Raw genomic sequence first — 25,383 nt, 5'->3', positions numbered from 1 at the left:
AATCTTTAGTGTGATCAATTTAAAGGCAACTAAGGTCATAAACCAAGCAACATTGTCGCTTGTGGTCATTAAAGGCAACTAAGGTGACTCTAGTTTTCAACATGGAGCTTATCATTTTAATTTTTCAGAAACACTTGGGAGAGTATTGAAAACTGGAAAGAGAGCAAGTTAAACAAACAAAGCACAGTGACTCAGCCAAGGTCACACACATTCATAAGACCATCGAGCCCCAAAGATTCGAGTAACTGGACACTTTTGTCATATGTGGGGGCATCTACCCCACTTTTAGATCTCTATGCATGTCCTTTCCAGTCATGAAAGATAAACTAAAGGGTACATATTTTATTATTGTAAATTAAAGGGTAGATGAAAAAGAAAAGTGGCATCACTCACATGGGTAGGTGCTGGTGGGTAGGGCCTATACACAACCTGGCATTATATAAATGTGTGTGGCCCACTTGCAGTGTCAGCAACCCCATGTGATGGTGCACATTCTGGACCCCCTTCTTTCCTCTCCAATAATGGCAAAAAAAAAGACAGACCCCACCAATTTACAAATTGAAAGGCAAAAATAATTGCAAGAACTAAGAGACAAATTCTCCTCTAAAATAAAAAAGCTCACAAGAGGGGGCAAATAGACCAATTAGTCTAAAAACTCACTTTTGATTCTTCTTTCTAATTCTTTCTTTTCTGTCTGGGTTGATAACTGTGTATAACAACTAAGTAGAAGTACAAGCATAACTGATTAAACACAACCTCCCTGCTAAAAAAACTCCATTTTGAACTTTAATCAGTTAAGATTAACAATTGTACAGTACCCTCCTCACTTCTAGCTTTCAAATTCAAGTTACCCTTCAAGGGGGGGTTGAATCAGCCTTGGAGTTATGAACCACTTCCTTTTTGCTTTTACCACTTCATCTGTGCAAGTTTTCTCTGGGAAATGCTCCAGCTATACAAAGACTTGAAATTATACCTGTAACAACATAGAACTAACACTCTACACTACTACATAACCAAGGGTAGGAGATGAAATTACAGTGCTTGGGAGTTCCTATTACACATTTGACTCTGGTGATTCTTTCTGTGTTATTTTAACCTGTGGTTCATTCAGCTACTACAGATACGATAAAAAGAAAATGGTGCAACAATAATGCTAATAGCAAAAGAAGGGGAATGCCTGTCCCACCTCCTTTACTCAACTGCTTTTTCCGTATGCATTTTGTATGGTTGTAAGTAGTATAGTATTAATGATTGATGGTGATGGCCGTCATGGTGGTGGTGGTGGTGGTGGTTCTCAACTGATTTGTCCAGGTTTGTTTAGTCATCTTTCATTTCCTGTAAATGTTGCACAAAAAAGACCAAACCGACATCCAAATTTAATATACTAAACAACAAACCTATTCACCTTGAAGACAACATGCAACAGAACTTCATCAACATAAACTTCCAAACTAGCTTTTACCTGAACTCAGGAAACTAAATGCCAATCGGGCCACCCGTGCCTGGGAACATCCCAAAAGTTCCATGGCCAGAGGAGAACCTAAATTCAAACCAGGATCATAAAAAATTCAAAAGTTTAAGGATACTGAAAACTCATGGCGTGGGAAAAGCAGGCTAAAATGTAATGACGCCAATACCTTGGTATTTGGCAGTTAAAGGATTTGAAAGTCGCCATGTCAATTGCAGATGCTGGTGGAAGCAATGCACTAGTACCAAATTTGGAATTGACAGATGCACCTGAGGCATCTGTGTCAATGGCCTCAGCAGTTCCATTAGAGAAGGAAACCATCAAGTCTCCAGCAGCTTTTGTTGGGGAAGCAAAAGGGCTATCAGGGAGATTATGCTCCAAACTGTATTTATTCATAAACCATTTAAAATAGGACAATCAAATTAGGAAATTAGGAAAACCTGAATAAATGCACAATTGTTTTTGGCATGGACTGAAAAGAGTTTGGTGCAAAAAGGTGTTTACTATTCTGGTGCCCTCTAGCTATTCTAAACGAAAGCAAGTTTTATACCATTCTTGTAAATCAATATCTTCATGACCAGAGTTCTGCTTCTCATTGCCTTCATTCAATCCATTCTCGCCATTGACCACCACTTCCTTTCCAACAGAAATGTCGACAGATTGCTGACCAGCAGAAACTGAAGCAGTACAAGGTGGAGCAGAAGTTGAACCATTCTCTGGAACCAAATAGCATAAAGCTAAATTCATAAGACTCCCCAAAAATGCACCAAGTTCAATTCAAAAGCAGCTGCATTCCAAATGTAAAAGAGAGATATACCCCTTGGGGCCTCGGAAATATTGTGAAAGGAAGGATGAAGAAGATTTTGGTTGAACATGTTGAGAGAGTGGGTGGGGGAAGGAATTGGACTTCCAGTGGAGAGTGCACCCTGGTGATGCTTCTTGATGTCAAGAAGCTGCAGACCCATCAGCCTCCTACTGTGGAGCTCAAGAGCTTGCTGCAAATCAGCTTCCTCCTCCAGCTTCCTCCTCCACAACATGTCTTGCGTATTGTAGAACATTCTGCCTCCTGAAAACATGTAAGAAGTGTTAAGTAGAGTAGGTTTGACCAACATAATCTGAAAAGATAATAAAGCATTAACCTACCAAGTTGAAGATCAAATTGGTCTCTAGAATCTAGTCCAGTGGGAGTACCACTTGGTGAAAAATCTCCTCTATCTACCTGCTGATGCTTCCTGGATATCACAAGAAACATGAACACATTCAAAAATAACTCAAGACAACAAGAAAGAAAAAGATAACGCAAGAGTAGAGAGAGGAGGTGCCTGTACTTGTCCGGGACTTTGCCCTTCTCCTTGTAAGGCTTAACAAGCACTCGAGCATCACACACAAAATGAGGATTTCCTTTAGATAGAATAAGCTTCACTGTCTCTGGGTAAACAAAGGTAACAAAGCCAAACATTCGCTTCTGCTGGTATGGGATCCTCACGTCTTGGACTGGGCCATAAATGCTTCAACACGTAAATAAAAACTAAGTTAATATATCTGCCATTACCAAACTATGCATTGGGAGTCCAGCAAAAGCTAAACAACAATAACCTGAAGTAATTTGAAACATCTTCCTCTCTGAAAGTGCTATCTGCGGGGAAAGTCAAGTAGATCTGCCGGGAAGCTGGGTTTATCATTCCAGGACTGTTCAGAGAAAAATCATTTCTTTCAAGCCTGGATCGTCCAAATTTATGCAAATCCTCATTCATCATCAGAGCTGCAGCTGCAGCTCTGCAATTATGATAAATCATGATTAGAATCCTACTCCTCAACTATTTACAAAGACAACACTAATCAAAACACATGATTGCATGGCAGTACTATGTACCTTTGAGTATCATTCTGTTGCTGCTGCAACAGCAAATTCATGCACTTTGGGGTGTATGGAAAAGTAGAAGAGGCCATGAGCTGAGAAGCAGCAGCCAGTCTTTGTTGAGAAGATTTAGATCTGAAAAGCTCATGGCACTGCTCCATCATCTCAAGCTTGCTAGGAGACCCAACCATTGCAGCAGGAGAAGCAGCATCAGTATCTCCAAGTCCACCATGAAGGAACCTGCAACTAGTGCCATTTTTACAGTATCCCCGAGCAAAGTAAAGACAAGGCTTCCACCCCAACCCAGAATTGGAGTCCTCAGAGCCCAAACAAACATCATTGACAGAACAACTCCTGCGATGAAGAGACCCTCCCCAGTCGTAGGAAGGAAAGAGAGCAGGGTCAGAAGCAGCAGTAGGACTTGAAGACAAGTCTGAGTGACGAGGGTAAAACAAATCAGGGTTGTTTTTGTGAGCAGGAGCAGAACCATCATTCAGGAAAGAGAGCTGGTCTTGAAGTTGGAAGTCATCAATTGGATCTGAGCCTCCATTTGCATAAAAGGACAAGGAAGATGAAGAAGTAGAAGAGCCAACAACCAAATGGTTGGGGCTCATCAAACCATCAGGGGTTTGAAGCTCAGACATAGTAGGCCATGAAGAAGAAGGGTTTGGAATGGTGAGAGCAGGAGGGAGGTTGATACCACTGAGCCTTGAAGAAGTAGAGTTCTGCCTAGGAAGGAAGGGTGAAGGAGAAGGAGGAGTGGAGGGTGTTGGCGGAGAGTTCGAGGGTAAACCTAACTCCTTGCGGGCTTTAACAATCACTGAGTGAACAAGTGCTTCTGGACCAAATGCTAATCTAATCATTTCCTTCTCACCATGGTCTTTAAGCAGAAGTAAACCCATGATTTTGGAAGCATTTTCAGGGTCCAGAGTTTGGATCCTGAAGAACACAATTCGTGTAGCTTCGTAACCATCCATGACTGAACAAAAGGGATTATTACATGGTTCCACAAGAAACTAGCCTATCCCAAAAAATCAAAATCTGCTTTTTCAGGTTGAGTCTCTCTCTCTATTCACTAGTGGTTATCTTTCTCACTCCTGTTGCAAGTAAAGTTTCTTTCTCAACCACGCACAAACCCTACCTACCAACTTGAGATGAGTGGTGATACAGTGAGTTTCTTTCTCATATTCCTGCAAGCAAAGAAAAGTAAGTTAAAGAAGAAAGGAGAGTAAGAAAGTTGAGTGTTAAAAGTAGTATTCCCGTGTGGATGATTAATGGGAGAAGACTAATGGAGAAGGGTGTAAAAGTTACCTTTGATAAAAAGGAGAACTTGAAAAAAAGGGAGATGGACATAAGATGGTGGTTGAATTGCTCTATAATGAAGTAATGAGTGTAAAAGTTGCAGAAACAACAGAAGGGCAACCTTACAACAAACAAGTTCGGTTTTTTTTCTTTCTTTTGTTCTCCCTCCGACTTATTTAACTCCTTCTAAATCTCTAACCTTATCCAAATCAAAATTGAAATGCAGACATGAGGAAAAAGAGTAGGATCTTACCTATGAAAGGAAAATAAAGTTAATGTCTTTGAAAGCTGTTGTACCCCTCAACCTCAAACACAATGGTTGTCAAGTTACTACAAAAGCCAAACCACGGCCCTGCTTATAACATGGTTGCAGGTAGAAGCAGCAGAAAAACCATCAATTGCCTCAGTGCCCCTTCTGTGTTTTTATGGGGTTCAGGGCATGAGTGGGCAGTGAAGTTGAGAGCTGAACTATTTCTGATTTGCCCTTTTATCTCTCTCACTCTCAACAATTAGGCCAATGTTTTCTTCTCTCTCCCAACTCCCACTCACTTTGCCCCACTTTCTCTATGTTGTGTTATGTAGACCCTTTCCCTCTCATGCCATGGTATCTTTAACAAACGCTTGGAGTGCGTGCGTGTGGTATTAGTGCCCCCATAATAATGTTATGTTGTGTTGTGTGCTTCTTCTATCAGATCCATATCCTTGTTTCAAATACTGCATCTTCACCTCTCACAACCCTCTCTATTTATTTACTTTTTTACTACTTTCAATTCTCTCAACTTTCACTTCTTTTCCAAACACAGCACAACCATACCTAAACTCAACACCCTTCTTTGCTTCTGTTGCTCATCACAGTTCACTCCAATTTCTCTCTCAGAGTTTGGTCTCCACGCTCCAATGGTTTCTCTCAGTGTCAGAATTTTCACTGGAGAGTGAACAACACGCCCTCAAGTTTTGCCTTGATTTCATCATGGTGTCTTCTTTACCTTGGGAAGAGTCAATGCCACCCCAATCAAACACACCCCACTCCATCTCTCATTATATTTATTAAATACATCATTTCCCATTTGAATTGTTTCTTAATTGTTTTGTAATGTCCCACAAGCTGTTACTCTATCTTTGTTCTCAAAGTTTCCTTCACCATTATCCCAAGATTTGTAATTTATTATGATTGTTGGTGTGATTTAATGTGAGAAAAAAAGGTGGTTACTTTCATGTTTTTTTACTCCAACCCCAAACACCCAACTTTTAAAAATTTAATTTTTACACTTAAGAAGTTGTCATCAAACATCTTTGTGCAATTACTTGTATCATTTAAACATTTTCAATGTTTATATTATTGATGACTGGTCAAGGGTACATTTCATTCAGTGTTGAAGTCAAAAGATTTTCATAACCCATGATAACATCTCAATATATGAAATCATACTAGTTTAAAAACTTTAGGTTAAAAATAATATTTGGCTTCAATTTAATTTAATGTAAAAATTTATAGACTTGTGAGTTGGTTTAACTTACTAACCACATTTTTTTCTATTTTTTATGTTTGACCAAAGCTTTTATATATGATGTGTGAGTAAAATCATTAATGTCTGTATATTTTCATGAGACTTATTTAATGGTGTTTTGAATTTGTGTTATTTCAGTCTTTACACACCACCAATAGACCCACCAATGAAGCACACTTTTTAAAAAAAATTAAAGTTATTTAACTATAGCTTTTATAAAAGTTGCTTGTTTGTTTGTAGTAGAAGAGGGATATTTATTGTTTCAAAATAATAAATTAATAGAATTATGCAGTTGTTTTTTAATTTATAATCAAATATGCTAGACACTAACATATATATTTTAATAAAAATGTTAAATTTTTATTGTGATTTAGTCAATGTAATTTAGTTCATAACTTCATCTATGCAATTTTAAAACAATGATAATTTGACAGCAGTTTCATTAATTTTATATTTAAAAAATTATTATTCTATCATAGTATAGTATTTTATTTTAAAAAAGTAGTAGAATGTATATTTTTACAAATATCAAATAAATTTTATTCTTTCAAAATTACTCTACTTTAATAAAATATATTTTTTTAAGTTATAATATATTTCAAGTTGTAAATATATTACCACTCATTTTAATTTGGTGTGTTCTTTAAAATTTTATATATAAATATGTAAATAATAAACCTATTAGTAATGTATTATTAATTTTTAAACATGATTCTAATTCAATTTAGTGATGAAACTGATATCATCTTCCAAACAGCTTGGTAATATTAGATTATTTAGTTTTTGTCAATGCAATCTTAAACACAATCTGTTTTCTTTTCTTCTGCTAATAGCTTTTTTAAAATTATATTTGCTGCACTTAACAGATAGCATATATATATATAATAGACAGCTCATGCCTCTGCTGAATAATTTCCCACATTTTCAATCAATTATTGTACCCTTTAACTGAATTACCTAACATACTAGTTTAGTTGATAAATATATGCCTCCTTTAAATAATAATGAATAGTTTTGTATCTGGGGTATCATTTTAACTCTCTTTTTCTTACCATACCTTAAAATGATGAATTTTATTTGAAGTTAATCATATTACTGATATAATAAAGTGAATTAACCCCTTTAGCAATTGTTATAGAAGAAAAACTCAGGCTTTTGTTAGTAAATTAAAAGCTATACATGTATAATTCATTTAAAAAATATTACTTGAATTAGTTAAGGTTTTGTTTTCATTAGATTATGAGTCAAATTATACAGTGGTTTTAACAATAATAATTGAGTTGTTGACTGATACAGTGGTTATAATTTCGTATTCTGTGTTGCATGTTTTAGAGAATGGATACCAAACTGTGTCATGTTCATGTTAAATCATGTACTAATTAATATGTTTGAATTTTTTTAATAAGAAACAAGTGCTGTTGCAAGTTGTCATTAATATATGTTGTTTTGTAGATGTGTGTGCTGAATTGCATGTGTTTACATCGTGTTCTTTTATGATAAACAATTGAAGCCATGAGTCATGTTCATTCCATCACTTTTTTTTCTCTTATTAGGTGGGAATGGATTTGCATGCAAGACTACATAAATGGACTGCAAAGTTGCTTCACCTCATCTCAGGAATATTTCCATGCTGGTTTGGATTGACATGATCTTGAGTTTTGCTTATGTTCTAACACCCTTTTGCTTGTGGAAACAATCAAATGTTAACATGTAACATGTACCACAATAATGAATCAATGATTTTTCATGTTTCATCATTGTGGTCTCTTAATCTCAAAGGACAAATTGCCAATCCACCAACCTGAGAGAGAAAAAAAAAACACTGATAAACTTAACCACCTAATTTAATAATTAAAAAGGAAAAAACTGACCCTCCACCTCTAAATTTAGGAAGAATGAAAGAACACCACAAAAAATACATGTAAAGCAAAATGAAGAATCTCTCTCAATTAATTCTTCTTTTGCATCATTAGTACATCTGTACTAATTCAAACATGGTATAATGAAAAGGAACAAGACTTCTTATAATTGAAGCAGTACTAAGATTACAACACAATTTAAAGGAAAAATCTTGCTCTAGAGCAAAAATGTGTTAGTGTTTGTATTAAAAGAACTTGGTTGGACAAAGATAATGTGTGTCTCTTAGGAGCAGCACAGCAGGTTTGTTTAATGGGTGGTTAGCCTTTGTTTCCCGGTAGCAGTGCAGGAATTAATTTAGAGTAATCAAAGCACAGAAGAAAACAGAGAAAATCACCTTGACATTCACTGCAGATATGAGTATGAAGTGGCTTGCACGCTCCTCTGCATGTGCTCTGTCTCTAACTTTGGCCAAAATGTTAAGTATTCTGCTTCCAATACCAAATAAAAGACATATGGTTTCAATTCCCCTGGGACCACTCCCACACCATACCCCCTTTTGATATTTTTGTGAAGATGGTGACTTCTCTTACTAGTAGTACTTCTAGCAGTTGTTACCACATTAAAGAGATGCAATCATGGCACAAAAACCAAAACCTTTTCTTTATTTTCTTCATTTCAATAGTGGTGTCTAAGCTCTTGATGACTTGTGCAAATTTTCAAATGTTCCTCTTACTCTCTTCTTTCCCTTTTTTGAACTGCAGTATTTGATTTTAGGATTGTACTTACCATATACTACCTGTCTATCTCAATCCTAAATTCAAGTAGGACTACCAAAATGATGGTATATCTATAGTTACTTTTCCAAATGAGTTGGAATCTACTAACGACATTCTCTACATTTCAGATTTAAATTTGCTAGTAATGAGTGAGACCAACTTTATATAATTGGAGTTATGAAAAGCTATATTCTTGATATATATATATATATATATATATATATATATATATATATATATATATATATATATAAAACACTTGTTTGGTTAGAGATCGCAAATCAATCAGAGATTAGTATATTTCATTATTTATAAATGGATATAAATTTTATTTTATAACTCGGTTTTATGAGGTTGAGTTAGGCTGAAAGTTCAGTTCTTAATATAGTATTAGAAACATTTAAAATTTATTCTAACGAAAATTTGTTGGATCTATCGTGTAACCTGCTATCGGATCACTCATAAAATATATTTTTACGCACGAGTTAGTAGTCTCGACGTGAAAAATATATTAAAAATCAATGCAAACATTATCTTATAAACCAGTTTTATAGTTCACTTCTTAACAACAGTGATGATAAAATATAACTTCATTTTCGTGCAGTTGTTTGTGATCAAGTGCAGAGAGGCTATGTATTTGAACAGCATAACTAGGAATTTACTGAAACCAAAGTTTACTACATACATATAAATATTTACATGCTAAAAGTATGCAGAAGTTACACAGTCTGAAGGCTGTGGTTATTTATCAGGAAGATGTTTTATTTATGATTCTCCTATTCATTTTTCCACACAGATATGATGACTAAGAAAAGGAGAAAAGTGACATTCATTTCAATTAGTATAGAAATATCTAACAACTGAAAATAATATTCTAAAAAGATGTAGTTAAACTATAAAAAAGGAAGAAGCAGGAACTGTTCTACTCTGTGATCTATGTACATGCATATATAATCAGTGTTTTTTTGTCACAATGTACTGCTTGTCACGTGTTTCCTAGTACAGAAAAATGTGTTGATGTTATTATCATAACAAGAATTAAGAAAGTTTGAAAATTACCCTTAATTATCACTAACTCAGTAGAGTTTAAACATGATTGATGATGACTTAGCTTTATTCCAGTATTAACTCCATATTGTACTGGTTGAAGCTTCTTCTGTTTGTAATAAGTAAAAACTAAAAACCTGCTGTCAATATTGCACTCTGAACATGATAGATATCTTTCAGCTTTTCTGATGGCATAACACAGCTAGTGTTGAAAAGGTGGCAGCTTTTTCCCAGTCATTTTGTGATCATATCACTGTAAAATATGAATATAAGTTAAAATAAAGTATTAAAAAAAAAGCTATAAATCTCTCACCCCTCTCTGATACCAATCATTGTTGTGATTCTCATCACTTTATCTTTAATAAAAACTGCTTAAAACACTTTTATCTTGATTTATACACACAGTGTGCTTATACACTTTTGTCAGTATTGAAAGGGTTTTTGTGTGATTAAATAGTGGAAGTGATGATGAAAAAATATTGAAAAATGAGAAGATAATAAGTAGAGAGAAGAATGAATGAAAAGTTGGTAGAAAGTAAATGCAATTAATGAGTGAAGGAGCAATGTTGTGGTAAAAGAGAAAGAGAAAGAGAAAGAGAAAGAGAAAAAGGTGGAATGAATAAGATGCCGTGGGGTGTATTTGGTTGAGTGAGTGCACATCATTTTCCAAAGTATTGTCGTTTCTGACTACAAATAATATCCATTTTTCAGACATCACCCTTTAATACAATCAATACTTCAAAACAAAAAGGACTCTCTGCAACTTGCAACTTCAAAACCCACACCATTGTTTTATTCACCAATTCCTCTTTTAACCACTGTCTTTAGAAACACCTACAAAAATATTACTCTCAGACACTTCAATGTTTATTCACATGTAACATGTTTCTATGATGCTTCTGCATAAAAAGTTCCTGTTTATAGTTAATGATTTATGTTTTTGTTTGTGTAGTTTTTAACATTGATAAGACGTTAGAGATTCACATGACTAAAAATTAGGATATTTTATAGTATATAAATGGTACAAACTTTATTTTATAAGTCAATGAGATTGAGGTAGGGTTTAAGTCTAATTCTTAATATGATATCAAAGTCATTTTAAATATATCCTAACAATTGTTTGTTGGGTTTATCAGATGATCATCCGCTATCAGATCGTTATTGGGCCTAATGATTGTTTGTTGAATTTATCAAAGACCGTTACCGAACTATCCATAATATATAGTCTTATGCATGAGTTGGTTGTCTCAGCGTGATGAGATGTATCAGATATTTCATATTGACTATAAATTAAGACATTTCATAGTATATAAATAAATGTAAACTTCGACGTGATGAGATGTATACGAAATTTCATATTGACTATAAATTAAAACATTTTATAGTATATAAATAAATGTAAACTTCGACGTGATGAGATGTATTAGAAATTTCACATTTACTATAAATTATCACATTTCATAATATATAAATAAATGTAAATTTTACCTTTTACATATAGATTTTATGAGATTGAGGGTGTATCTTTCTATTATTTGATGTGATTATGTATTGATTAAGAGGTATTTTGTATAAATGACAAAAGTAGGCTTCAGCATCAGTGTTAAAACTCAGAAATGGTTTAATATAAGATGCTAATATGAGACTAAATCTTTAATTACAAATGATTTTGAGAGATAATGACAGGTTATTGGGTGGTCTTGTGTCTAATCCAACTCACTCACTTTGTTTTTTTTTGTCCAAATAATCTTTACTTTTGATCACAACCTCCCAATAAAGGGTTATTAAAACTGCTACGAGTGGGAAAGTTTTTGGGCAATCTCTCCCTGCACCATATCAATTCTAACATACACCCAATCTATTATTAAAATGACAAAATTGCCCTTCAAAAATGATAAAATTAATCTTAGATAAAAAAAAGGTGTGAATAAAAATTACTTCCAAAACTTTTTTTTTCTGAAAATATTCTGGATTTAAATTTCCAGAACACTTTTTAAATTCTAGAAATTCTTATCCAGAATTCACTTTCAATTTTGTGTTCCTGATTATTTTATCCAAAATGTTTTTTTTAGTTTTAAATTATATTTATTATTTCAGATTTTCAAATCCAAAAATAAGGGTAATTTTGAGAATTTTCAAAAATGATAGGGTGCAGGTTAAAAGTGATATGGTGCAGAAAGAAATTGTCAAGTTTTTGTTCCATTTATGAAGTTAATCAAATATTATTAGAATATTGTTTCAACTAAATCTTCTCATATTTTTCATCATACACTACACCACTATCACTTTGAGGCCAATTCTTTCTGCACCCCGTGGTTTTATCCTGCACCATATAGGATGGTGAAAATACTGTTTTGCCCTTGATGAAATAACATTAATCCCACATCACATTCTTTTCATCTTTTCAGGCGCACCATCGTAGAGTCACACACTCTGTCCTCTTCTCTTACTTTAGGGTTTAAGGTTTATGATTTCAGAGGTTATTAAAACATATTTCACTTTTATATAATTGTATTTTAGATTGAGTAATTTATAAAAAATTGAATTACGCAATCCATAACATATAATGTACCATTTAAAAGATATATTTCAAAATATAAAATTTACATTTTGAATGGTATAATCCATAATTCAAAAATTTATCCCATGATGTACAATCTTTAATGCAAAATTTAGATTCCAAATTGCATATTTTGGCATGCAAAATTTGTATTCAATATTATACAATTTAGAATAAAAAAATTATATTTTGGATTACCCATAAAAAGTTGTGTTTCGAATTATACGATTCAGAATAAAAATATCATAAATATTAACATCTAAATTCTCTGTAATATGAAAAGTCTTTAGATTCTACGTTCCAAAATTGGAAAGCTGAGAAAGGTAATTTTAATATTTTCTGAAACATAAGGGTGCAGGAGTAAAACACGGAGGTGCACGAAGAATTTTGCAATGTTTTAAAAGTTAGGTTAAAAAGCTGGAAAAGGGTTTAGTTGGAGAGTTATGGGCCTAAGATTCACGGGGCGTTTTCCTTCATGGGCCATAGATCCGTAATAGACCCAAAAAAATCGAAAGCTTGGAAAATAAAAAGATTGGATTATTAATATGGATCAGAGATTATGATGTTACACTTATTATAGTTTTATATTTTCTATTGAGCGAAAACATGTTATTTTTTTAAAAAAAGTATTATGATGCTAAACTCATTATACTTTTATATCTTCTGCGTACGAATTTTATTTTTGCCATTTGCTAAAAATAAATATATTGGCTTTTTATAGATTTAATATTTTTATTACTAAATAATTTAAACAAATTATTCAATTATTTATGAAAAAAAATTATATGACATCGAAAAATGTTACATTATAAAATCTAATAGACTAGTTTCACAAAAATGATTTTTTATATATATTTTAATACAGTTTCGCCAAACTGGAATCACTTTTTAAATTTAGAAAAACAAAGTTATAATATTAATAATAGAATAAAAATTATAATAAATAGAACTTAAAAGTGTAATTAAAATAAGTTATTTAGAAAATAAAATTTATAAAAGTTTAATATTAATTAAAGACTTAAATAATAAATATTTCAAAATTATTTTAACCATGAAATAAAATTAAAAAAAATTATATACAAAATTTCACATAAATTTTATTTATTTTATTTATTTCAATTTCGAATTCTACAATTGATAACTTTTAGTTACTAGTTATTTTTTTCAATTTTCAACTAATTCCAATTATTAGATAATTTTAAATAACTTTTCAACTATTTTTTCATATGTAATTGATCATTGCAAGACATTCTCGTACCGTGTACCAGTCGATCATGACTATCATTACAAGAAAAATGTATTAATGTAAATGAAATATTAACTTTGAATAAGTCATACAATAGATTAGGTAATACATCTCTTAATCATAGTGTATATTTTAACATCGATCCAACAATAAAATAGTCAACCAAAACCATCTAAATAGACACGACCATCAAGACAAAAATACATCATTATTACAACATTTATTACATCTGAATACCAAACACTTATTTGAGTGTCAGATAACTCAAACACTAAGACAAAACGTTGAAGGATAATAAATTCAAAGAAATAAATCAATTTGTTCCTGGCATTAATGTCTTACCCTAAACCTTTAACTTTAAGTGTTATGGACATGTAAAAAAAATTACAAACAAAAATAGTGAGTTAAACTAAACTCGTGTGATTATTTAACTTCACTCTCTTGCTAAGTGTCATACTCACTTCTATGTTATTTTTTTAATTAACTTTATCTATAATTTATAATTAAAAAAAATTAATATAGACATTAGTAAATTACATTTATTTATGAATCGTAAATAAGTTTTACCAATTCATTCATCTTATACCTAAACTATAATGCAGAACAAACTGTAAAAAACATGTTGATTACATTTATTAAGATTTGTAAATAAGTTTTAGGTCTAATAAATGATAATTACACCTAGTTAGGGTTAAGCTATTTCTTGATTACATTTTTCTCTTGTTCATTTTTATAATTTTTGACCCAATCTAACTACAGTCATAATTTATATTAATTATTTTCAGTATACAAAAAAAAAAATGTATGACTCATTAAAATTATGAGATTACAGAAAATATGATTTTGATATATTAAATCCTATTTTTCCCTTGCTTGCCATCATCAATTGCAGCCATTATAGAAAGAAAACTGAATTTAGCATTAATTACAATAAGTTAACGATTTAACGTTCTTCAAACTTTTGTCTTTAAATTAGATAATATTATTATTTTATTTTAATAAGATACAAAATGTCTAATTGTCATTCATAATTTTTCTTCTATATTTTGATTGATTGAATCCAAGCACACTAATGACTCAAATAGAAATAGAAACCTACCATTAAAAGAAAATAATCAAATAGAAACTAATTTTTAGATACCAAAATAATTAGTTACAATAATAATTAAATTATAGACCATTTTAAAAACTAAAAAAAAATGGTTTCTAAATTAGTTCTTATTATTATCAAATAGTTTTTAAATTAGTATCTAATTAACAACCAAATCTTAATTACCAATTATTTAGATTCTAAATTTGGTAGCAAAAACCTTGGTCGCTAATTAGATACCAATTTAGAAACCATTTAACAATATTATAAACTAATTTAGAAACCATTTTTTTTAGTTTTTAAAATAGTCATTAATTTAACCACCATAACAACTGATTATTATTTTTTTCTCTAAAATTTATTTTTATTTCATTATTTTCTTGTACTGAAATGTTGTTTAGTACTAATAGAAAATGAACATCAGAAAAACAAGAAATACATTTTATCGAATCATACGAGTACAATTGGTGAATAATAAATTTACAACAAAATAAATAATTAATAAAAAATTTTAAAAAGTGACAAAATAAAAATTAACAGTAATGAGGAGCATTGAAAAACATAGAATAAATAGAACACTTAAGAAATTAAAATACAAGAGAGATAAATGACAAAAAAAAATTATTATGATTGTTCAACGCCTTCCCATTCACATCGTTATAAATGTGCGATTTGCGCTTCAACTTGTACACCAAACAACTTCAAATTTATCATTTAAAACATTATTTTGAAAAAAAAAAAAGAGTAATCCAAAGTTGTGGTTGACAACTTTTCTCAGGACTAAAATGTTATTACAAAAATCTAAACACAAATAGCAAGCTTAAATTATTGAAGTTCATTTTTAGTTTCTAATAAAAATAATATCATGAACATTTGAAATATTATACTATAGCATATGATCAAATTTATATTGGTAAATCGTGTCATTTAAGACATACATTTTACGTACTATTTAAAACTCAATATTGTTTTGGTTTTATGTTTGTTTATTGATGCAGAAATCTATAAGTGATTGTTATATGTTTTGGATTTAGATATTTGGAAGATTATTTTCGTGCTTCATTTAAACTTTCATATAGTCATATACAAAAGTGAGTTATGAATTTTGGAATGATGTGTTGTAAATGATGCTGAAGATTGAGATCCGACACTCATTTATGTTTGCTGCTTATGAATCTTGGCATCCATAAAGTTATTTATGTTGTCAAAATAAGCTTCAAAATGACCAAATCCAGAAGTGACATATTAATTTTGGACTTACATATCTGAAACTTTCTGATTTGACTTACGAATATAACGTGGAAGATAAAATCTTTTAAATCAAGAAAAAACAATTCATGAAAATATATTGAATGCAAATTTAAATTCATCTGGTACACAAAAAAGCAGTCATTTATATTTGGCAAAATGCATACAACCCGATAAACTGAAAAAATGTAAGTTTAGAAAAAAATGAATTAATTTTACCAAAAAATAGCCAAATAGGACAAAGGAGTCAACTTCGGTTTGAAAACTTGTCACCCCAAAAGTGACCACACATGTTATTTGCGGGTTTAGAAACGAATATCAATTAGACCAAACCACAAAATACATACATCTTTTATTTCGATAGAAAAACCATAATTTAAATATATTTAAATAAATTAAATTTGAACTTATCTTGTTTTAAATTATTTTATTTTAAATATATTTAAATAAAATAAATTTAATTTAATATATTTTAATTTTTTTTAAGATAAATAATTTCAATTATTATTATATTAAAAATATTACTTAAATATTAACTAAGTGTTAAAATTTTATTAATATTTTGTAGTAGATATTCATCGATGTCATGTTTTGTTAAAGTTTTTTTAAAATTATTTTATATTTTTAATTTTTTTTTTTAATTTACAGAATTATTTTAAGTTATAAAATATGTTAATTCAGATCATACTGAAGTAAGATAGTATGAGGTTGAGTTCATACAAGATTAATCAATTCAGTCCAAATTAAAATTAAGTCAAGTCGATCAAAGTTCAGATCAAATAAGTTGGTTTGGGTTTAAGTTAAACTGTAGATTAGCCAAATCAACCCGAGTCAAAATCAAGTTGAATAGATCTATAGATAGAAATAAGTTTTGTGTCCGGTTCAAATAGAATAAAAAATTGAAGTATATTTTATGTTCATCCAAGTCATAATCAATTCATATTTAATTGAGTTATACCGTCAGTAATAGTCTGATAATTTATTTTTTTTTAAGAGTTTTCATTTAAATTTAGAAGATGTATTACTTTTATAGGAAAAACAAAACATGTATAGTTTTTTTTGTTTTTTTTTTAAACAAATGGTGTATAGTATAACTTTTGTTTAAGAAAACGTGGTGCATTACTTTAGTTAAAAAAAAATGTACGATTGTTTAAACACGTGCGAGATAAAGTCGTAATAATGAATCGCAACTTATAAAGTGAACCATTTAGCACGTGTTTAAACCCTAAAAAATTATCCTTTTTTTGTGAACATTTTAGACCATACAATTTCTCTTCTCAAATTAAAACCTGTTTGGATAGACTCAATCTCATTTAAGGAAGAAAAATAATTATTGCAAATATAATGTTAAACTAAAGAGAAATATTTCTTTGAGACTCTTAAAAAAACCCACTTTAATAATATAATAATGTATATTAAAATTTTAAATTAAAATCTAAAATAAATATCATTAAAATATTTTTATTTAGGAGTGTTAAATAAATATTTTTTATTTAATGAGTATTAAAATATCATCATCCTAAACTAAAATTTCAATTTTTTTAATGCATTACATTTTTACGTGAAAACTTCGAAGACTTAGAATTAATGAAGGGAAGGAAGGTTAGAACCTAAAAAATTTGAGATTTATGAGAATTAAGGATTAGATTAGTGTAATATTTTTAATTTATATAGTTTTGGAATATTATTTTTTATGTATTGAATTTTATTAAATATATAAAAAAATCAAAAATAAATTCAAAACATAAATATTTTAAAATTTACATAAAAAGTAAATATATTTTTATATTTTCATGTGAAATAATTGAAATCTAACTCAGTTATCCATAATATGAATAAGGTATGAAGTTAGAAATCCTAACATTGAGCAAGAAAAACAAATATATATATATATATATATATATATTTAATATTTTAAAATTAAAATTAAAAAGAATTAAATCTCCTATGAATTAATTAAAGATTGATGGAATTCACATGATATTTGGTACTGTTCATGAAAGAGCCCACAGACGTTGAAATGACCACAAATAAAATGAAAGTAAAATAAATGAAGGATAAGAAAATCTGAATTTTTGTGGTTCACGTAAATCTTAGGGCACTCCTTAAAAATTTGGTCACAACAAAAATTGACATTATTTTTTATAAATATTAAAATATGTGATTTTGATAACTCATCATGTCATATATATCATAGGTGTCATAGGTGGACTGATGGGTTGGTGGTTGACCCATCATTTTTAAAATTTTTTGTAATTTTTATTTTATTTTTTATTTTTTAAAATATATTTATTTTGTTGTAATTATTGGTATTATTATTTTTATAATAAAAATGTAAAAAATAATAATAAAATTGAATATCAAATTGAATATTTTAATCAAATCAAAATTTAATATGTATCAAAACAAAATAAATATAAATAATAATTCAGTAAATCAAATGATATATAAAGAAATTAATATAAATAAAATTTTGTATAAAGTATTGACAATCATTAATTTTTTATTTTAAAAGCATGACACCCTTCTAAAAAACACCCTAAATAAAGGATGAAAGAATAATCCTTCTTACCTTGCCTACTACCGAGGAGTTGACAGGTTAGGCGAAAAGAGCCAATGCGAGTTGACAGATTCAAAAGGTTAAGACAAATTCTCCCACCACCTTCATACAATCCCTTTGCACTTCCATAGTAGTTTTTAATTTCAACAATATTCTTCTATGTATGGTGGAGAATGTAGTGTTTTCTTCTTCATTTCCAATGGGTGTTAGTTGCTTGTGGTGGTTGATGGTGAACATTGGTGGCTGAGGTAGGTTTTGTGGTATTTTAATTGGTGGTGGTTGTGTTTTCGTTAACTTCTTATACAATCTAAAAGCAATAAAACCAAAAAAAAAAAAAAAACTAGCGAGATGCAAAAATGAAGTATAAAACTAAAAGAAAAGATTATCTTCACGCTATAGAAGAAACTTTTGTTTTTAAGGGTTCAGAATTTGCTTCAGATTGCAATAACAATCCACTTCATGAAACCATTGCAAGTGCAAGAATATTTATTTTCTTGATAAAATTGATATGATGTTGTGTGGGGAAAAACTTATAACTATAAGTCCAAACCCTCATGTAAGTGTGAATTTATCTTTTGGAATAAATTAAAACATGTCAAATGATAAAACTGCTCTCTCAAATGCTGAGAATGATAGTGTTTTGATTAGAATGGAGATACAGGATGTGAGAGTGTAATTGAGATTATTTAAAAATACGAGGTTATATTTCATTTAGAACTATTTAAATTTTTTAAAAAGTTAAAATCGACTCTTGTATGAAGGTGTAATTGAAATTATTTAAATTTATGAGATTATACTTCATTCCGAGCTATTTAAATTTTTTAAAAAGTTAAAATCGACTCTTTACAACTAACATGGAGGTGTGAGAAGAAGTATGAAAATAAAGGAAGAATTTGTGAAAAGTTAACTTATCCCACTTAAATAAAGACAGGTTGGTGGATTGACGTGTTGAATCCGACCCACTTTATTACTCATATCTATATTGAAATTGACAAAATTTTGAAATAAATTTTATAATTAACCTTTTATCTTCTTTATAATATCAATTTTATTTTCTTTGTTAGATTATATTTATTTTATGTATAACTTTTTTTTCAAAGTTTTATTCCCAACACACCCTACATTCCAAAGGATAAAATATTTCTTGAAAGTGAACATTACAAAAACAGGATAAATTATAAAGAAACGTGTCTTTTATACACAAGAAACATTACAAAAATAACACTTCCTAAAAAACAAATTTTAAAAAAGTGCTTCAAATGTCTTTCAAATCACTACACCCTACATCCTTTCATAAATAATAGCTTCAAGGACCATAAAGTTTGTTAAAAACCTAAAAAAAGGGGGAAAACATAAAACTAGTGTCCTCAAAATAAATATATATTTGGAATCTTACTTTTCATGTATTGAATTTTGTTAAATATATACCAAAAAACTTATTTTAAAATCACGATAAAAACAATTATGTTTTTATTTTTCATGTGAAATAAATCAACTCCAACTCAATCATCCATAATATGATTTATACAAGGTATGAAGTTAAAAATACACATTGAATGAGATATTATATATATATATATATGCAGGTATTTGGTACTCTTGATGATTGATAGCTCCACCTGAGAATAAATGTGAATTTTTGTGGCTCACACAGTGCTTAAAAAGTTGATAAGAAAAAAGTCACATCATTTTGTAGGAATAGTATTAATTTTGCACTGGTTATTTGGTAACATAACATGTGACTACTTAGGTAGCTATGTGTGGCCTATATAAAGGGAGTTAGTATGCAGAAACACAGCACAATCACTTTCTGCATTTCTGCAAAATGAGTCAATCAAACTTCAATCTCTCTTCTCAAATTTTATCACGTAGATCTGCAAACTATAAACCAAACATTTGGAAATACCAATTTCTGCAGTCACTTGGCAGTAAATATCATGTGAGATACTTTCTTACCTATTCATATATATATATATTAGGTATAATTGGTTTACGTTCTCTTCTAATAAGAGTTTGTTTGTCGTTGTTAGTACTTGGGTCTTTGGTACAACTCAGTCTGTTATAAAGTTATGACTTAGTTGTTGGATGTTGTGTCTTGTATTTTTGAGTTTGTCTCTTGGGTAAGGTCCTTCAGCTTGATGACAATGATCTTGTTTTGTTGTTGGATGCATGTCTTTATTTGAGGGTGTGACCGCTTTGATGGGGTGAGACAACTGTATCTGGTGGGTTTGTATAGCTTGGTTTGGTTTTTTACCTTTGACATGTAGTACAATGTTTGTCGAATCCTTAGTTGGTAGGGTTCTAGGATCATGTAATTTGAGATTTTGTATAAGAGTTGAGACACCCCTAAAGTGTTTCTTTGGGGTTTTGTATAAGAGTTGAGACACCCCTAAAGTGTTTCTTTTATTTTATTTATTCTTTGTTGATAAAAAAAATAAATAAAAAATTGTATATTTCTCTTCTCATTTTGTTTAAACATTTTCTCTATTTCTACAACATTCTAAATTTAGTATTATTGTATTAGAAACTTTTTTTTTTTTTTTGTATTTTGTACCACTTTTTCTTTTCTGTCTACTTCAGTACTTAACTCAGAATTTTGATGTTGGAAAACGAAATAAACAATTGATAGAGACTCAACCCACATCTTTTTTAAAAGAACTAAATGGAAAATAAGTATGTATTGTATTTTAATAAATGAATTTTACTCGATCAAAAGATAAAATTTGTATTATGTTGATATGATATATTATACATATTTTAATGATTCTGATATGATATTAAAAAATAAATTTAAAAATTTAATTTAATATTATAAAACTAATTCATGAGATAAAATTTGTACACATTTATATACTATTATTTATTTTTAATATTTAAATTCAAAGTTATTTAAGCATCTTCCAATATTATGAATTGCATGTTTGTATATATTCATCCATTATTATTTTGTTCACATCTGCCTCAACTTTTTTGTTTTATAAAAACAATCTACTTAAAAGTATATGACATGAAGACCTTTAAGAACAAAAGTTCAAATTTTGTTTCATTCGGGAGGCTAGTGTCATGAACATTGCTCAAAGACAATATTTTTTACACTACATCAAATAAATTGTGTTGTCATCTTACATTTACCATTATCATTATTATTGTTATTATTTTATTATTATTAATGTTATTTTTATTATATTAACAATAATAATATTAATAATTTCAATTTCAATTTTATAACATATTAGTCTAGTTTAGAGTTATTTTAAAGTAAAAATGTTTAGGGTTTAGGGTCTAAGATTCAGTGTTCTCCGCGTTCTTAAAGTTCTAATTAACCCAATTAGTAAGTTTTTAGTGTTTGGTATTAAAAGTTGATCATTTTCACTAATAAGCTCGAGATGCATGGATTGTGCAGAAGGATGAATTTGTTGCACTGTTAAACAAGCGAATGATGGAAGTGAAGAGTGTATTTCTACAAGAGGAGGATATTTTGAAAAAATTAGAGTTGGTTGATTGGATCCAAAAACTAGGCCTTGCCAACCATTTTCAAAATGAAATAAATGGCTTTCTTGAATCTATAGCAGTTCATTTCAAAACCAGCACTTTCAATCTTAGTTCAGAACATTTGCACCTATCTGCATTATCCTTCAGGCTTCTAAGAAATCATGGATATGCAATTTTGCCAGGTAACAAAGCTTTCTCTCTCTCAGACTCATTATTATCGGTATAAGAAAATTGTGAAATAGAAACTAATTTTAGAGATCAAAGTAATTAGTTACTATGTTGACTAAATTAGAGATCATTTTATAAACTAAAAAAATCATTGGTATCTAAAGTAATTTCTGTTATTAATAAAAATTTATAAAGTAATTTTTAAATTGATATCTAACCATTGGCTACTAAGGTTTTATATGCTAACTACTTATATTCTAAATTAGTTTTTATTAGTCTTTTAGAGACTAATTCAAAATCTAAAATATTAGTAATCAAAACCTTGGTAGCTGATTTAGATACTAAAAGAAACTATTTTATAAATTTTTATTAATAATAGAAACCACTTTAGATATCAATATTTTTTAGTCTATAAAATAGTATCTAAGTTAGTTAATATAGTGACTAATTATTTTGGGTTTCTAAATTTGATTATTATTTAATAGTTTTCTTATTGTTTATGCTGGTCATTACTAGATTAATTAACAATATATTTTTTTATTAATTACTTGTCAAACTCAGATATATTAAGCAAGTTCTTGGATAAAAAGGGTGATGTTATGAGGACAATTAGCCCACATGTTGGTGATGTTAAAGATGTTGTGGAGCTTTTGGAGGCCTCACATTTAGGCTTGGAAGGAGAAAAGATAATGTATGAGGCAAAAATTTGTGCCACAAATTCTCTCAATTCCATCAAGAAGAACCAACTATCTAATAATGTAGATGTTGAAAGAATGGTCCACTCATTGGAGCTTCCCTCCAATTGGAGAGTACAATGGTTTGAAGTGAAATGGCACATAAAGCAATACAACAAGGAGAAAAATAAGGACCCCATTTTACTTGAAATGTCTAAATTAAATTTCAATATGATTCAGGCCACACTTCAATTGGAGCTCAAGGAATTATCCAGGTATATATACTTTTAAACCAACCAAAATAACTCTGATAAAGAAAATACCAAGCTTCTGTATGTTTTTTTAATCAACAAAGAATAAATAAATTCAGGGGTATTTCAACTCTTATACAGACACTTCAGGGATGTCCCAATCCTTATACAGACACTTTAAAACCTTAGACATAAAATGACCAAAGCCAATTTGCTCAGCACATGACCAACAGACCAACATACATTCTTCGGATTTCTATTTGTTGTTACAAATTCAGGGGTATCTCAACTCTTATACAGACACTTCAGGGATGTCCCAACCTTTATACAGACACTTTAAACCCTTAGACATAAAATGACCAAAGTCAATTTGCTCGGCACAAGACCAACATACCAGCATACATTCTTCGGATTTCTATTTGTTGTTACAATACTTCAATTTTTTGTTTAGGTGGTGGGAGAATCTTAGCATAAAAGAAGAATTGAGCTTTGCAAGGAATAGGTTGGTTGAAAGCTTCATGTGTGCAGCAGGAGTTGCTTTTGAGCCCAAGTACAAATCCATCAGAAAATGGCTCACCAAAGTTATTGTTTTGGTACTAGTCATTGATGATGTTTATGATATTCATGCCTCATTTGAAGAGTTAAAGCCCTTCACAATGGCATTTGAGAGGTTTGTTTCATTACTACAAAAGTTGAAAGATTGTTACATCTAACCTTACTTATAGTACATGTTTAGGGTTATTAGAAGAATCTCATGAGTGTCCTATTCACAGATGGGACGACACAGAACTTGAAGAACTTCCAACGTACATGAGAACATGCATCCATGCACTTCAAGATGTCACAAATGAAATTGCTTATGAAGTTGGAGGAGAACATAACTTTCACTTGGTGTTAACTTACCTAAAGAAAACGGTAACATTACACATTACTATAATATAACCACTTCTCTTAATCTGTTTTTTTTCAAACACAGATTAATGTAGTATTACTAATGACTATAACCACTTTGTCAGTGGATAGAGTTTTGCAAAGCATTATACAAGGAGGCAAAGTGGTACAACAAGGGATACATTCCATCCCTGCAAGAATATTTAAGCAATGCATGGATTTCATCTTCTGGGCCTGTAATTTTACTGCATTCATATCTTGCTACAATGTATCAAGTTAAAGACTCCATGGACCCTTTTCTACAGACATACGAGGATTTGGTGTACAATGTTTCCCTTGTGATCAGACTTTGCAATGATTTAGGAACCAGTGTGGTATATAATCCATCTTTGTTTTATAGTTTCAATCATACACTACTAGAAAATCATCGAATTGAAACCAATTTTAGAGACTAAAAATAAGATTAGTTTCTATTTAATGATTTTCTAACAGTGATGTGTGATATTGCATCGCTAATAATGGACAATGAAATTCACAGGCTGAAAGAGAAAGGGGTGATGCAGCTTCTTCAATAGTATGCTATATGAATGATAAGGGTGTTTCAGAGGAAAAAGCAAGAAAGCATATACAAGATAAAATTCTTGAAGCATGGAAGAAGATAAACAAGAAGTGTTTTGCTTCTTCTTCTTCTTGTTGTGTGGAGCCATTTGTTACTCAAGCAATAAACGCAGCTCGTGTAGCACATACCCTTTATCAAAATGGAGATGGTTTTGGAATCCAAGATAAAGATATCAAAAAACATATCTTGTCACTAGTTGTTGAACCCCTTTAATTGTACAAGTTTAAAATTCTATTTCTTTATCTAAATTTTCAATTTTTACATAAAATGATGAAAATGTCATTTTTTTTTCATATTGAATAAGAGGTTATATACTGTGGTTCCATGTAATTGTTTACCTGTCTTAATTTCTCAACTTTTGTATTAGTTTCTCATTTCAATTTAATGTGATAATTATGTAATAAAAAAGAAAACATTTTGTTATGATTATAAGAGAATGTATGGAGCAAACATAAAATAAAAATGCAACTTACACACTTTTCCAAATCAATCATTGAATCATTTCAAAGTTCTATTTTTTTTCAGAAAAAAAAAATATTGCTCTAAACTGATCCCTCTTAAAAGAAAAACACTTAAAATTTTGATAAATATTTCATAATTCATCTGCTTGCATAATTTAGATATTTACTTCCTAAAAATCTTATCCTAGAAATCCCAAAAAATAATATAGTCCAAATGGGCTTTAACGTAGCTATCATGGTGCAAGTTTTGCATTCGAAAATAATTTTACAATGTGAAATATAAATTTTTACATTTTGAATGGTA

General features: G+C 29.9%; 2 protein-coding genes and 1 long non-coding RNA gene across 6 annotated transcripts; 1 reads left to right on the top strand and 2 right to left on the bottom strand.

Moving 5' to 3' along the window:
• Nucleotides 1–643: 643 nt before the first annotated feature.
• Nucleotides 644–5,720, bottom strand: LOC137812659 (zinc finger CCCH domain-containing protein 46). 4 transcript variants are annotated; one of them, XM_068614999.2, is made up of 10 exons: nucleotides 4,882–5,720; nucleotides 3,342–4,516; nucleotides 3,065–3,244; nucleotides 2,797–2,976; nucleotides 2,612–2,700; nucleotides 2,286–2,534; nucleotides 2,019–2,184; nucleotides 1,638–1,850; nucleotides 1,463–1,540; nucleotides 644–1,335 (listed from the first exon to the last, which is right to left on the bottom strand). In XM_068614999.2, exons 2-9 carry the CDS (start codon nucleotides 4,301–4,303, stop codon nucleotides 1,477–1,479), a joined length of 2,103 nt encoding a protein of 700 aa, XP_068471100.2. In that variant the 5' UTR covers nucleotides 4,304–4,516; nucleotides 4,882–5,720; the 3' UTR covers nucleotides 644–1,335; nucleotides 1,463–1,476. The 4 variants fall into 4 exon arrangements, with proteins under 4 accessions (XP_068471100.2, XP_068470942.2, XP_068471178.2 ...); XM_068614841.2 differs by having other exon boundaries at nucleotides 2,791–2,976; nucleotides 4,882–5,654; XM_068615077.2 differs by having other exon boundaries at nucleotides 4,638–5,412.
• A 1,939-nt stretch (nucleotides 5,721–7,659) lies between these two features.
• On the bottom strand, nucleotides 7,660–8,463 carry LOC137824260 (uncharacterized). Its single transcript, XR_011083228.2, has 2 exons — nucleotides 8,391–8,463; nucleotides 7,660–7,937 (listed from the first exon to the last, which is right to left on the bottom strand). It is a non-coding gene; the product is annotated as an uncharacterized LOC137824260 (long non-coding RNA).
• An 11,880-nt stretch (nucleotides 8,464–20,343) lies between these two features.
• Nucleotides 20,344–24,871, top strand: LOC137823689 (alpha-farnesene synthase). The gene is made up of 7 exons (XM_068628918.2): nucleotides 20,344–20,462; nucleotides 21,927–22,197; nucleotides 22,745–23,132; nucleotides 23,560–23,778; nucleotides 23,882–24,023; nucleotides 24,125–24,373; nucleotides 24,538–24,871. Exons 1-7 carry the CDS (start codon nucleotides 20,349–20,351, stop codon nucleotides 24,829–24,831), a joined length of 1,677 nt encoding a protein of 558 aa, XP_068485019.2. The 5' UTR covers nucleotides 20,344–20,348; the 3' UTR covers nucleotides 24,832–24,871.
• The last annotated feature ends 512 nt before the right edge of the window (nucleotides 24,872–25,383 follow it).

This window comes from Phaseolus vulgaris, chromosome 11 (genome assembly GCF_051622355.1).
Source record: "Phaseolus vulgaris cultivar YP4 chromosome 11, ASM5162235v1, whole genome shotgun sequence".
In the NCBI taxonomy this organism is placed as follows: domain Eukaryota; kingdom Viridiplantae; phylum Streptophyta; class Magnoliopsida; order Fabales; family Fabaceae; genus Phaseolus; species Phaseolus vulgaris.
Note: the sequence above shows the minus strand (reverse complement) of the source record. Positions and strands in the feature narration are given on the sequence as shown.